Source organism: Pteropus vampyrus, unplaced genomic scaffold, assembly GCF_000151845.1.
Source record: "Pteropus vampyrus isolate Shadow unplaced genomic scaffold, Pvam_2.0 Scaffold16, whole genome shotgun sequence".
In the NCBI taxonomy this organism is placed as follows: Eukaryota; Metazoa; Chordata; class Mammalia; order Chiroptera; family Pteropodidae; genus Pteropus; species Pteropus vampyrus.
Genome location: NW_011888797.1, coordinates 4,876,790 through 4,890,599, shown reverse-complemented (window position 1 = coordinate 4,890,599; position 13,810 = coordinate 4,876,790). Strand labels below are relative to the sequence as shown.

General features: G+C 38.3%; 1 protein-coding gene and 1 pseudogene across 1 annotated transcript in view; both read left to right on the top strand.

The window, feature by feature from the left end:
* The window catches only part of APPL2 (adaptor protein, phosphotyrosine interacting with PH domain and leucine zipper 2), a 46,418-nt gene extending 37,325 nt beyond the window's left edge, over window positions 1-9,093 (top strand). Inside the window, exons 12-18 of the mRNA XM_023527454.1 lie at window positions 1,478-1,636; window positions 1,802-1,854; window positions 3,597-3,771; window positions 5,519-5,555; window positions 5,763-5,903; window positions 6,701-6,748; window positions 7,946-9,093. Coding sequence (XP_023383222.1) covers window positions 1,478-1,636; window positions 1,802-1,854; window positions 3,597-3,771; window positions 5,519-5,555; window positions 5,763-5,903; window positions 6,701-6,748; window positions 7,946-8,080 — 748 coding nt within the window. The 3' untranslated portion in view covers window positions 8,081-9,093. The remainder of the gene's footprint in view (window positions 1-1,477; window positions 1,637-1,801; window positions 1,855-3,596; window positions 3,772-5,518; window positions 5,556-5,762; window positions 5,904-6,700; window positions 6,749-7,945) is intronic.
* Window positions 2,515-2,633, top strand: LOC111736022 (annotated as a pseudogene).
* Window positions 9,094-13,810: the final 4,717 nt, after the last annotated feature.

Below are 13,810 nucleotides of genomic sequence, written 5' to 3'. Positions count from 1 at the left end.
GGTGGTATTCAGCCCTATTCTACGGAAGCAGTAAATCCAGCCACGAAAGGTTAAATATTTTCCCAGGTTCACACCGCAGGTGAGGGGCAGAGCCTGATTCACACCTGTCTGATCTCAACGTCCACACTGTGGTGTGCTGCAGCCCCCGAGCAAACAGGGCTGGCAGCGAGGGCTCGGCTGGTCAGGAGTTTCCCCCACGTTTTCTATGAGCTTCAGCACTTATGAAGCCAAAACACACATTTTTTTAAAGAAGCTACAAAGTCACCTTGTGCTCATGTTACTACCCAGACCTTATCTGCACATATTTTGATGTTTTCATGCTATTCCATTTTTTATTATTGAATATTTGGATCGTCTCTCATTTGCTGTGATCATTTTTATGCATGTAGCTTTTCTCTCATTTTGAATATTACCTTAGAATTTGTTCAGGAATCCCACCTTTTTGTCTTAATGGGAGTTTCCATTTGGTTAAATAATAGAGAGCTGTATTATTTATCATGCTAATGAAAGCATATCAGATGGTAAATTAAAATTATGACTATCTTTGGTATCCTTCTTTTAGTAGCCTGATAGAGCCCTACTAAGTGTTTAACAAGTATTACCTGGTGACTCCAGAAGAGAGTCATTAGGAAGATGGGAGTTGTTAAGTTGTTAACTCCCCAGGTCTCAGTGCTGTGCGTGTGGGGCCAGAGTTTGCACGCTGCACAGGGAACATGAGCAGTAGACTGTAAGGCCAGAAAGTAGGTTTGAGTCCAGATGTGACAGAATTAAGTGCCCTGCTTAGGAGCTGCAGGCAGTGGAGCAGAGCTGAAGGTTTTGAGAAAACGGGTGGCATAATGGGAACCAGTACAGCTCAGGAGGCGCAGAGGTACAAGACTGAGTGCAGAGGAGGGAGCGGGTCAGCCTGGCTTGAAAGGTCTCGTGGACGAATAGGAAGTGGCGTTTGAAGTACGGGAGAACTGAGCAGCAGAGCTGGGATGGAGACAGGGAGAAAAGCATAGCGTGCGTTTGGTGCAGCTCTAGTGAAGGGAGTGGGGAAGGAGGCTCTCAGGAGAAATCAGAGCCAGGCTGTGGTTGAACAGGAGGCCAAGATGCATTATTCATTGAGCTGACATTTTGACTACCTACTGTGTACCGAGTAATAAATATGATTTAGCTATAGCCCCTGCCCTCAAAATCCTGTCTCCCTGGGAAAAGGATACAAACAGAAAATCAGTAGATAACACAATAGGGAGTAAAACACAGGACAGAATGCTGTGCGGCAGAGCTAAGAGTGGGTAGTGGGAAGATCTGAAGGACTTTACCAAGGAATAGATGGCGTTTTATGAAGTTTTATTTGTAGAATGGGTTGAAGGCTTGATTGAAATCTTCTCCCTTGTCTACATCGGCAATTCAGCATGCATTCATTTGATTATAAAGGCATAAGATCAAAAGGGGTTTGCTTGATTTTTTTTACCCCCTCCTGTTTATACTTCAGTGAGAACCCAGAAAATTCAGAGATGGAAAATGACAAGATTGTTCCCAAAGCAACAGTCAGTATACCTGAAGCTGAAGAACTGATTGCACCTGGAACACCTATTCAATTTGATATTGTACTTCCTGCTACAGAATTCCTTGATCAGAACAGAGGGAGCAGGTATGTGCTGGGGGAGGTTGTTCTCTCTGGGAGAAATGGAAATAAATGTGACATCTCACGTCCCTACCCACCTCCAAAGACTTGCCATTCTGCCTTAGCATTCAAGTGTTAAGTGTCCTTTTAGCTGAAGGTGTCATGATTGTTTGACTCTGGCTATTCCCCTAGGCGTATCAACCCATTTGGTGAAACTGAGGATGACACATTTCCAGAAGCAGAAGGTAAGTGGTTAATTTGGTGTGCTTATTCTTTACCATGCACAAAATGAACAGGGCTGTTGGAATAAGATGTGACATCATGTTCTAGAGAGCTGTGACTTAAAATATGAATTGAAATTATGACGCACAGACATTTCTCTATGAAAACTCACTAGGATGCAAGCAATTAGGGCAGGTCTTTGGTAAAAACTGAGGGGAAGCTGACAGATTTTCTACAACTATTGCACCATTAACCACATTTATACCCTTTTTAGAACTCCTGCATAGAAGGTTCCATATCTAAATCTGGTACTACATTATTACAAAACTAATTCGAAGGGGATAAAAATAATCACCTTAAAATGTAGTTTGGGTGAGTCTAAATGTGTTGTTTCATTTTAAAAAACCAAAAGCACAAATAAATTCATTCTTGAATTTGAAGATTACATGAATAATATTTGTTCAAATTCATATTTTTTGATTGATTTACATTCTTATAATGTACATTAGAACATGCTTAAAAGAGCTGACCATAACCCGCTATTCCCAGCCAAGGCAATTTTAGTAGCTACAAGTGCTAGCAAGACCTCCTTTTAACCCAGCAGCTTCATGACTGGGGCCTGAGACTATCATGAGAATGAAATGGCACTTATTTAAAAGTAGGACTTAAGAACTGGCACTCCTGTTTATGGCCGTGCCACGCTGAACAAGCCCGATCCCATCTGATCTCGGCAGCTAAGCAGGGTCGGGCCTGGTTAGTACTTGGACGGGAGACCACCTAGGAAGAACAGGTGCTGTAGGCGTAAAAAATAAGGGATTGTTAGCTGACAAGGTCCTTGCAATCTGTGAGGTCAACCAAGGGTTGCCTTGCCTTAAAAAAAAAAAAAAAAAAGTGCCTCAAATGTGACCCTGCACTTGTATCTAGCTGACTTTTCATACAGTCTATTTGTAAACAGCCTATACAAAAACTTCCAGACTTGTTAAAAGTCTTCATCTGGGAATAACCACTTAAAATGCATGTTATAGCTTCCTGGGAAATGAACTGTGACTTTCGGGGGCAAGGATACTGATGGGAGGGCGAGTGAGCAAAAGGCCTCTGGGCTTAGAGTGGTAGGTGAGGGGGATATTCTCACAGAAAAGGTCTCTCACACCGTCTTCATGATCCTCCAGGTATGGCTGCTGTTTCTCAGGTTTGTCAGGCTACGTGCCATTACTCAGCCAATACTGGAAGCTCAACAGAATCGATAAGCCAGCTAGATCTGTTAGTTTATGATGGTCATCACTGCCCTTCAGTAATGAATAAGGCCCAATATTGGGTCGTATTTTCTTCAGTTTTCTTCTACAAGAAGACTTAATCAGTGGGCCAAAGTAATAAATTTTATTGTCTAGTGGAAAAACCTTATTCTCAGAGGAAAGGTGCGATGCATCTACAGCCATCTCCATGTAGTCACCCAGTTTTAGTGTTAGAAGAATGTTCATCTGGTGCCACCGCCTCATTTTATAGATGAAGAAAGAGGTGCTTTTCTGGTCTAAGGAGGTAGTTCGAGACAGACAAAATGTCAGCAATAGGAGGTTGAGGGCTTTGGCAATAATTTAAGGTTTGTAAAAGCAGAGTATGGAGAAATTTTAGTGGAAAACCCTCCGTAGAAAGCCAGCCAAACCTGAGGTCTTGTGGCTGTTCTCAGACCAGCACAGGTGACACGGGATGCAGATCAGCCCCAGGCAGGAGGTAAATGTGACCCTGAGCAGAAAATGCTCTCTTGCAGATTCTCTTTTGCAGCAGATGTTTATAGTTCGGTTTTTGGGATCAATGGCAGTTAAAACAGACACTACTACTGAAGTAATTTATGAAGCGATGAGACAAGTCCTGGCAGCCCGGGCTATTCATAACATCTTCCGTATGACAGAGTCCCATCTGATGATCACCAGTCAGACTCTGAGGTACACTGTTTCATTTTCTAGACTTTTCGTAGCGTTTCATCTGATTCCCCTTTAAGACACATTTACCCATCTAGAATATTTTATTGGATTAAGATGCTACTCTGGTGTTTGCCCTGTTCGTTTTTACGTTTCAGCTTTGTAAGATGTATTAGATAGAATGTGCTCTCTTAAAGACAAGAACTGAGACCTTGAGATATTTAGTGGTGAGTGAATCCTGTTCATAAGGTTGCCGTCACTCAAGAGTTACTCTGTATCTCAGAGCTTTAAAATGGAAGTTGTTTTAGTTTTTCATTTCTGACAGTACTATTTATAAAAATTAACAACAGTGAAAACAGGACCTGAACCTGCCTGAGACGATTAGACTACCACAAGGAAAATCTGATATTTGTTGGGCTAAAAATAAGTCAGGCAATGTTAACTATGTGACTAGGGGGTTCAGGTAATAAGATCTGTATGAATAAAAAAATGGCAAAAGCTGCCGAGCCATGGTTAGCATGGGCTTTATTGAGTGGCCCTGTCTAGTACCGTAGCTACATGTAGCACCTGAAACATAACTAGTCTGAACTGAGATGTATGGTCAGTGTAGAATACCGACCAGTCTGAGCTCTCATGCGATCCCTCTCCCGATCGAGAATGCAAAATCTCTCTAATTTTACACATGTCTAATTTTATATTACGTCTCCCAATCAAGAATACAAAATACCTCTAATTTTATATTTTAGACCTATTAAGTAGGTGTATTAAAATAATTCACTTTTCATTTTTTTTAATGTGGCTGCTAGAAAAATTTACTGTTTGTGAGGCTTATGTTGTTTCTGCAGGATAGCAGCATCATGTTAGAGCCAAAATGTCTAGGTTTATTCCTGACTTTGGCATTTATTAGTTGTATGACCATGACTGTGGGCAAGTTCTTTAACCTCTCTGCCTCAGTTTCTTAGCTATAATATGAAAATAACTTTATCCACACCCCATAGGGTTGTGATAAGGAATGGATGAGTTAATACATGTAAAACATTTACAACTGTGACCTGTACATAGCTTCAAAAATCAGAATATCATTTCTTCCATTCATGAAAGTAAGTCCTTTACATTTCTTATAAACCTTATACTAGAATTAGGTTTTTATGAATAAGACTTTATATTTATTAAAGCTTTTCTCCAAGTATGTCCTGGACCTTTTATAGGAATTGGCTCATTATTCTCATCTCCATCAAAAGATTGAATATATGTAAGAACACTGTGAAAAACTGTAATGCATAAACAGTCAAAATAAGTACAGAGACATCGCACAGAATGGGAATAAGTATTTGCAAATCATATCTAATAAAGGTCTAGTATCCAGAATATACAAAGAAATCATAAATCAACAGAAAGACAAAGCCACCTAAAAAATGGAAGGACTTAAGCGGCTATTTCCCCAAAGATGTACAAATGGCCAACAAGTACATGAAAAGATTCTCAGTCATTTGTCATTAAGGAAATGCAAATCAATCCACAGTGAGATACCACATCGCACCACTAGGATGACTTTTTTTTAAAGGAAAATAAGTGTCAACAAGGTTGAGCAAAGGCAGAAACCAGGGCATGTGCTTCTTCGGACGCTCACGTAGAGCTTTCTCACCTCGCTCTCAACCAGGCTTTGTATTTTCATATTTGGAGGGTACTTGTGTGATTTCATTCTCAACTTCTATAAACTCTTCTAAGTTTATTCAAGATTTGTGATATAATGAATCTCTTAAAATTTCAGGTTAATAGATCCTCAGACTCAAGTATCAAGGGCCAGTGTAAGTATCCTTATGCATGCTAATTTTAGTGATTACTTCTTCATTCACCTTTATAACTGTCTTAAACAGAGTAGGTGCTTTTATAAGTTTTATTTGCCAAATTAAATGACTGTCATAGTGTACTTTTGTCCTTTTTCCATAGAGAATGACCTTGTCTGTTTAATTCGTTTATCGTGTGGTATTTAGTCTGTTCCTTATTTTTTCCAGTTTGAGCTTACCAGTGTCACCCAGTTTGCTGCTCATCAAGAAAACAAGAGACTGGTTGGCTTTGTGGTCCGCGTGCCCGAATCCACAGGCGGAGAGTCTCTGAGCACGTACATTTTTGAAAGCAACTCAGAAGGCGAAAAGGTCTTATTTTTTTTTCATCTTAAGATTCCATAATATCTCAGTCCAAAGAGATGTATTCAAAGGTGTTTTCTGTACCACTCCTCTGGATGCTTAGTTGGCCGTTCTGCAAGTCCCCGTTGAGGAGTGTAGGTATACCCCCTAGGAAGACCCCACTGAAAGAAATCTGGAGTGAAATTTCCCCGTGGGAAATGCATATCAACCAAATTAGAGTGAATGAAGAACTTGAATGGTAAGATATAATTGTTTAGTAGTGTTTTCAGGAAATGTTAAAAGCAGTTCTCCTCAAAGCTGTTCTTTTTTAAAAAAAATTAAAGCAAAAGTTACAGTGGAGAAAAACCTAGTTTTAGCAAACCAAGAAAGCAGACATCAAGAAAGTACATCTAAACTGTTCTCTTGTTTACGGTGAAAAACTCTGTGACAATATTTGCTACTTAATCAAAATTAATCAACCCTTTTAGCAAGTATCTGTTTGCCACTGTGTGTATGAATAAACAGTGGCTAAATATGGTAAAAAGAGAACGGGAACAAGTACCCTGTTAAGAATTTTAAACACTGGAATAACTTCAGTTTCCACTTACCTGAATGTTTTTGTACACACTAACTGGCAACAGGAGACCAGAACAGGTGGATGTTCACCTTCAGAGCCCCGGGTGATGAGTCTCCTACAGCCAGGTCCTCTGTCCCCATGTTGACGTGAGCAGACAGTGACCTCACTGTACTTAAATAATCGATAGTTTTTCTAAAATTCTTTATCCTTTTCTACTTTTGCCAAACACCACTTTTCTTGTCTTTTGCAGATATGTTATGCTATTAATTTGGGGAAAGAAATCATTGAGGTTCAGAAGGTAAGGTACACTTTAGTGCTGGTGCTGGTTTAACAACTGCTCAAAAAATACCTATACACCTATCGAGATTTCTCTCAAAAAGATAAATGATGCTTGCTTGGCAGTGTGGCCAAGTTTGGGATTTCCTGTTACGCATTCTAACCACATTTTTGATCAGCTAGTTCTACAGTCACTGGTAACACGTGAAGTTTTTAATATATGTCACTGCTACAGCTCTTGCTTTATCTTTTTTTTTTTTTTTTTGGCTGCTTTTTTAGATTTCCTGTCTTTCAGATTGAGATGGTACAAACTTAAGTATCTACCATGTGCTCAGACCTTCCTGTCCTTCAGCAGCTTAGGATCCTCCATTCACCCAGCAAGTTTCTGAGAGCCAAATTTGTATGAGAAAAACCCTGGAGTTAGAGCAGTGAGCAAGACAGATACAGTTCCTGCCCCAAGGGGCTTCTGCAGAGTTCTGCATTGTCTAGTAAAACTTTCTGCAGTGATGGAAAATAAGCAGATCAAATGTGGCTAGTGTGACTGAGGAACTGGATTTTTAAATTTTATTAAATTTAAATAGTAACAAGCAGCTAGTGGGTACCGCATCAGCATGGTTCTAATCTGCGAGGGAGGGCAGGAGGACCAAGGACTGAGACTGACGTACATGAAATAATGACAAGCGCTGCAAGTCAGTATTTTGTTACAGACCAGGGCTTGGCAGACCTTTCTGTGAAGGGCCAGATAGTCAATCTTTTGGCCTTACCATCTGTGACTCAACTCTGCTGTTAACACAGATGCAGCCACAGATAGTATGCACATGCATGGGCAGGGCAATGTTCCAATAAAACGTTTACAGAAACAAGCAGTGAGCCAAATGCCCATAGTTTGCCAACTCAGTATAGATTAAAAAACACAAGTGTTTAAAGACATAGAAGGCAAAGGTGTATTGTGAAGAAGTTCCTCTCTGGACTCTTTCTGGGAAGATGATTATGATTTGGCTATGTAAACGACATTTTGGCTGAGGGGAAAGCTTAGGCCTAGATTCTATAAGTCGTGCAATTGAGTGTTTTCCAGAGAAACAAAGAGACCCACCTGAAGGCATACATAGACAGGAAGGAATGTGGCTAGATTACAGAACATAATGAAAGCCAAGCCAAAGGGGTTTTAAGTGCATTTTAAGCGTTTCCTTTTCTCCTTCTTAAACTCCTCTAACTTTAGGATCCGGAAGCATTGGCTCAATTAATGCTGTCCATACCACTAACCAATGATGGAAAATATGTACTATTAAACGATCAACCAGATGACAATGACGGAAATCCAAGTGAAAATAGAGGCGCAGAATCTGAAGCCTAACTCTCTTGCGCCTGTGGGGGAAGAGCACCCAGGAAGGAGAGCTACCTCCTTAAGGGTTTTCAACTTCTCTGATATACAGGCACACGACCCTGTTTCAGAACGCTGACAGTCACTTGTGGAATGTACTCTCAATGCCTTGGTACAGAGACTTGGGAGGGAAACAGTAAGAAATGGTGAACAACATTCCTACCCATCTACAAATGTTATTTTAGGTGCTTTGTGGTAAGTCTTTTCTTAGATTGTTATTGTTCAGCGCTCAAAATGAAAGTTATGAGAAAATGCAGTGTTCACTTTATTTGAATGTCATCTTTTTAGTTTCCAGTATCCTTTTTTTAAAATGGTAAAAGCCTAGATTGATAAACACTAAATATTTCCTATTAATATAATCTATTTTTGTATTTTACTTAATAAGCTTTAAGTGCCTGTCATTCTGAAAATTGTATTTATAATCAAGCTTGTCTCATAATTGGACCTAATAGCATTAATGTGTGCAGTTAGGTGACGAGCCCTGCTTTGAGGCCCAAACATTAGCAGAAATGCAGGTCTAGTTTTGATAATTGTCCTAGACATGCAGTAAAAAGACTAGCAGATGAGTACCACAAAAGATGTTTAATTTTACATTACACAGAAGTGGAACCTTAATGAACCAGCATTCAGAAGTTTACAGTCCTTTAGATATTACTGTTTTTAGTGGTGGATCACTGTGGACAGGGTATAGCTCTACCAGGTCCTGTTTCTTCTGAGCCAGACCCTCCTCAAGGAGGGGACCAGTTAATTTTAAGTCACTTGAAGCACAGCTGGTCGTTGGGCTTGGTATAAAGTTCCTATTTCCACCCCTGACATATCCAGTTCCTGGTAACTCAGCCCAATCCACCATTCCTTCTGACCTGGAAATAAGTATAATGACTTGGTACAGTGTGTTTAATTATAACCAAGTTCAACAGAATATCATTGTCTTTGTAATGAATTAACCTAGCAGTAAATGCTAGCAATAAAATCTATCATTCTGTTTCTTTTGCTTTCTGTGGTTATTTTCTAGAATATCCTTGGAAGAAAACTAAAATCAGTTCTGTAGCTTTAACAGTTAATTTCCAAAAAATCAGGGCATAATGAAATCACAACAGAGGATGACGATCAAGAAAACCTGTATTCAATGTTAGTGGAATAATGCGATCTCAATACCAGGTTTTAAAAGCTGTTTTTAAAATGGCAGATTAATAAAACAACTTCTGCAACCTCAAATTAGATTGTTATACAGGGTCCACCTGAGGAATCCACATGTCCAGAGACATGGTGGGCTGGTCTGAGCCAACATGAGATGATACACCATAAAATTATGAGTTCAGTGCTAACTAATGCCTCACAGATTTGCAGAGCGTAATTAGATCAGAAATTCCCTGCTAAGGCTACAAGAGCCACGGTCCCCTGGATATCTTTTTCTCACTTAGAACTGTTCAAGGTGGGAGGGAAAGAATCTCAAGACATGAACAATACTGTTGGAAACTAAAATCTTTTAAAAACTAAAAAAAAAATTAATGTGTAGCTTAACTATGCCACAAAGCATGTAAACCATAAGAAAAACAAAGACTGAAATTCAATACATTCAAACTAACTTCACAAAAACACCAGAGAATGAAAACAAAATTAACTGAGCATATTAACAAGCACACATGACCAACAAAAAATTACTATGCAGACTATATAAAATATTCCCATAATTAAAAGATAAACTGAAAAAAAAGTCATGAAGGCATTTCATAGAATAGAAAGAGTTCTTAAATAGAAATATGTTCGGTTTCATATACTCAAGGAAGTGCAAATTAAAACCACATAGATATATATCCTCTGGACTGCAGAAATTCACCTGCTGAAGGGCTGGAGCAATGGGGAATCTCAGCCACGCGTGGAGGGGAGTGCAGTTTGGCGTTCTTTCTAGTGAACTTGCAAACAACCCTGACCCCACCACTAGCAGATTCACTTGTGGATACACCTCCTAGAGGATCTCTTAACACATATACCCAGACACATACAGTAACGATTATAGAAGCACTGTTCATGGTATCCCAAATCTGGAAATAACCCAAATGTCATCAACAGAATAGACAAAATATCTATTCACATAACAGAATACTAGAGAAGTAAAACTAAATAAACGTTAACTATATGTATCAAATGAATTTCAAAAATAAAGCCATACTAGCATATAGTAAAAATCCATTTATATTAACTTCTAAAAACATGCAAAAACATTATTCAGAAAAACATGTTGTAATGCTAGAGGAAAGCAAGAAAGAGGTACCAACATTCTGCACCATAGTTTCCTCTGGGAAAGGGAGCTGAGATCTGAGGAGGAGCAAGGGGAGCGAGCGTCTGAGATGGCCGTAATAGGCTCTCAGCCTATGGCTACCCTAGTGTACTATTTTTATTCTCCAAACAGTACATACATATATACTCTTGCATGTGTCATGTATTTTAAAATAATTTTTAAGTTTAGAAACAGTAGGTGACTTACTCTTTCTCTCAACTTACTGAAATGTGTATTAATACATATGAAAGCACTCTGAGAAATTAACATGTGCCATGTAAAAGAAAGGTGGAAGGATGGGAAATGGGACCTTTTTATTAGCCAGCTATCCTCACCAATTTTCATTTCTCAGTGCGGCCCTGATTGGTTAGCACCTGTCAGACTACCTTCTTTAGGGAAGTGCGGGACCTGCCTTACATTGTCTAGGCTTAGCTATTTAAAAAAGGAATCATTTATATGAGTGAGACCCACTTGGAGTCAAATTCAAGCTGTTTATCTTCAAACTTTTCCACCTAAAAGAGTAATAACAGTACCAGCTGACGATTATATGCCAAATGCATTGCTGCCTATGAGAGTGATCATAATAGCTAATATTTATAGCAGTCACTGTTCCTAATACATGCAGTGCTTTACTCAAGTTAATCCAATCATCCATCCATCAGCTACACATCATTATCTCTGTTGTGCAGAAGAAGTGAAGCACAGAGATGTTAAGCAGCAAACCAAGATTCAAACCCACCATGGCCTGACTATGCTGCTAACCACTATGTGATATATACATACACATATACAGTGATATACGCACACATACATGTACGTACATACATACACACACACGTATCACAGAGACAACCAGAAACAAAGCATCAAAAAGAGTAAAATACCTAGGAATGAATTTAAACCCAGGATGTGAAAGACCTGTATATCAAAAACTAAATGGAAAGATATTTCGTGCTCATGGATTGGAAGAATATTGTTAAAATGTCCATAGTACCAAAAGCAACACACAGATTTGATGCAATCCCTATCAAAATTCCAATGGCAATTTTCATAGAAATATAACAATCCTAAAATTGGTATGGAACCATAAATAACCCCAAATAGCCAAAGCAGCCCTGAGAAGAACAAATCTGGAAGGATCACACTCCCTGATTTCAGACTATATTACAAAGCTATAGCATTAAAACAGTATGGTATTGGTATAAAGACACAGATCAATGGGATAGAATAGATAAACCTACACATATATGGACAATTTACAACAAAGGAGCCAATAATATACAATGGGGAAAGGATAGTCTCATCAATAAATGGTTGGGAAAACTGGACCACTATCTTATACCACACAAAAATTAACTCAAAATGGATTAAAGACTTGAAAATAAGACCTAAAACCATAAATTTAGAAGAAAACACAGGCAATAATCTCCTAATATAGGTCTTGGTGATGATTTTTCTGTAAATCTGACACCAAAAGCAAAAGAAACAAAAGCAAAACAAGTGAGTCTACATCAAACTAAAAAGATTCTGTGCAGCAAAGGAAATCAACAAAATTAAAGGCAACCTACTGAATAGGAGAAAATATTTGCAAATCATGTATCTGATTAAGGGGCTACTAATACCCATAATAGACCTCCCACAGCTCAGTAGTAAAACAATCTGACTGAAAAATGGGCAACAGGTATATGAAAAAATGCTCTACATCATTAATCATCAGAGAAATGAAAATCAAAACCATATCTCACACCTGTTAGAATGGCTATCATCAAAAAAACAAAAAATAACTTGGCAAGAGTGTGGAGCAAAGAGACCCCTGCTGGTGGGGAGGTAATATGGTGCAGCCACTGTGGAAAACGGTATGGAAGTTCCTCAAAAAATTACAGAACCGCTATATGATCCAGCGATTCACTTCTGGGTATGGGTATTTATTCAAAAACTGATTAGAAAAAGATATATGCAACCCCATGTTCACTGCAGCATTACTTCCAAGAGCTAAGATATGGAAACAACCTACATATGCAATAATGAATGAATGGACAGAGAAACTGGTAAATCTATACAGCGGACTATTAGCCATAAAACAGAACAAAATCTTGCTACTTGCAAACATGGATGGACCTCGAGGGCATTATGCTAAGTGAAATAAGTCAAAAAGAAAAACAAATACCATATGATCTCTCTTGTATTTAGAATCTAAAAAGTAAATGGTAAAAAAACCGAGCTCATAAAACCGACTGGTGCTTGCCAGGGGTGGGAGTAATGCATGAACTATTTTTGTTTGTTTTTAGTTTAAAGAAACTGAGTTTTTAAAAATTTGATATAGATAGGTGCTTCTTGGTTATAAAAGTATTAACTTTCCCCCCTCACTTTAATGATGAGAGCATTACTACCTAATTTTACTACACAAAGACCTTAACATGTTATAGAAAGTATGGTCCTTAAAGATCCCAGAATTATGGCATCAGATCTACACTGATCAGATGATAAGTTTCACTACTTTCCTATGTCCCCACTAATGAGAACTGGAGCTATCAAGTAAACCTGGTGCTAAAGAAGAGCCAGGCTATTAAAACAGAAGAAAATATCCACAAACTTATCCCTATAGGCTTTTTATAAACTCTATATAACTTTTTGTATAAACTAAACTCTAACTGCCATCACCATATGAGTTTACTGGATAGTCCTATGGCTTCACTTCATCTCTACAGAGTCCCACTTATTCTGGGTTCCTTTTTAACTGAAACCTTTGACAATCTGTTAAAATTGTTCCTAACATCTAAAAACCTTTGTTTAAAAACTGACATGTTATTAAAATTCCCTTAAGAAAAAGAATACCATCAGTCTAAAACTTCTGCAACCTTAGCAGGAAAAAGAATTTCAATTATTAAAGTCTACCTTGTAACTTTTAGCCAACCCAGCACAAAAGAGAAACATGATGTATGTGATGGTATTATATCATCTTTCCCACAAACATAAACATTTACTACCTCAGAAAAGGAGCAGCATTCAGACCTCGACAAGGATGATTTCTCCTGTTATTTAAAAGGCTAATGTCTCATCTCCAGTGTAATACTGTTTCAGTTCAACTCATGATTGCAAATGGCACTACAGTTATTTCCAACATTAAATACTGCAAACTAATGATCCCTTCCCAGGATTAGGATTTAAATATTCATGTGGCTTTTACGTGAAAACAGCAAGCAATAAAAAGATCAAGAATGTACAAAGGAAAAAAAACAAAAATCTTCACTTGAGATATATGAAGAGGAGCCGAGACCAATTTTATACTTGAAATTTGTGCCTATGTGCATGCAAGTATTTTTTTAAAGATAAATTCCATATATTTCATTAGAGGGACTTCAAAAAGGTTAATGTTAACTATTGGTTTAAGATATTCAATTCTGAACATAAACATCCAGGGGAAG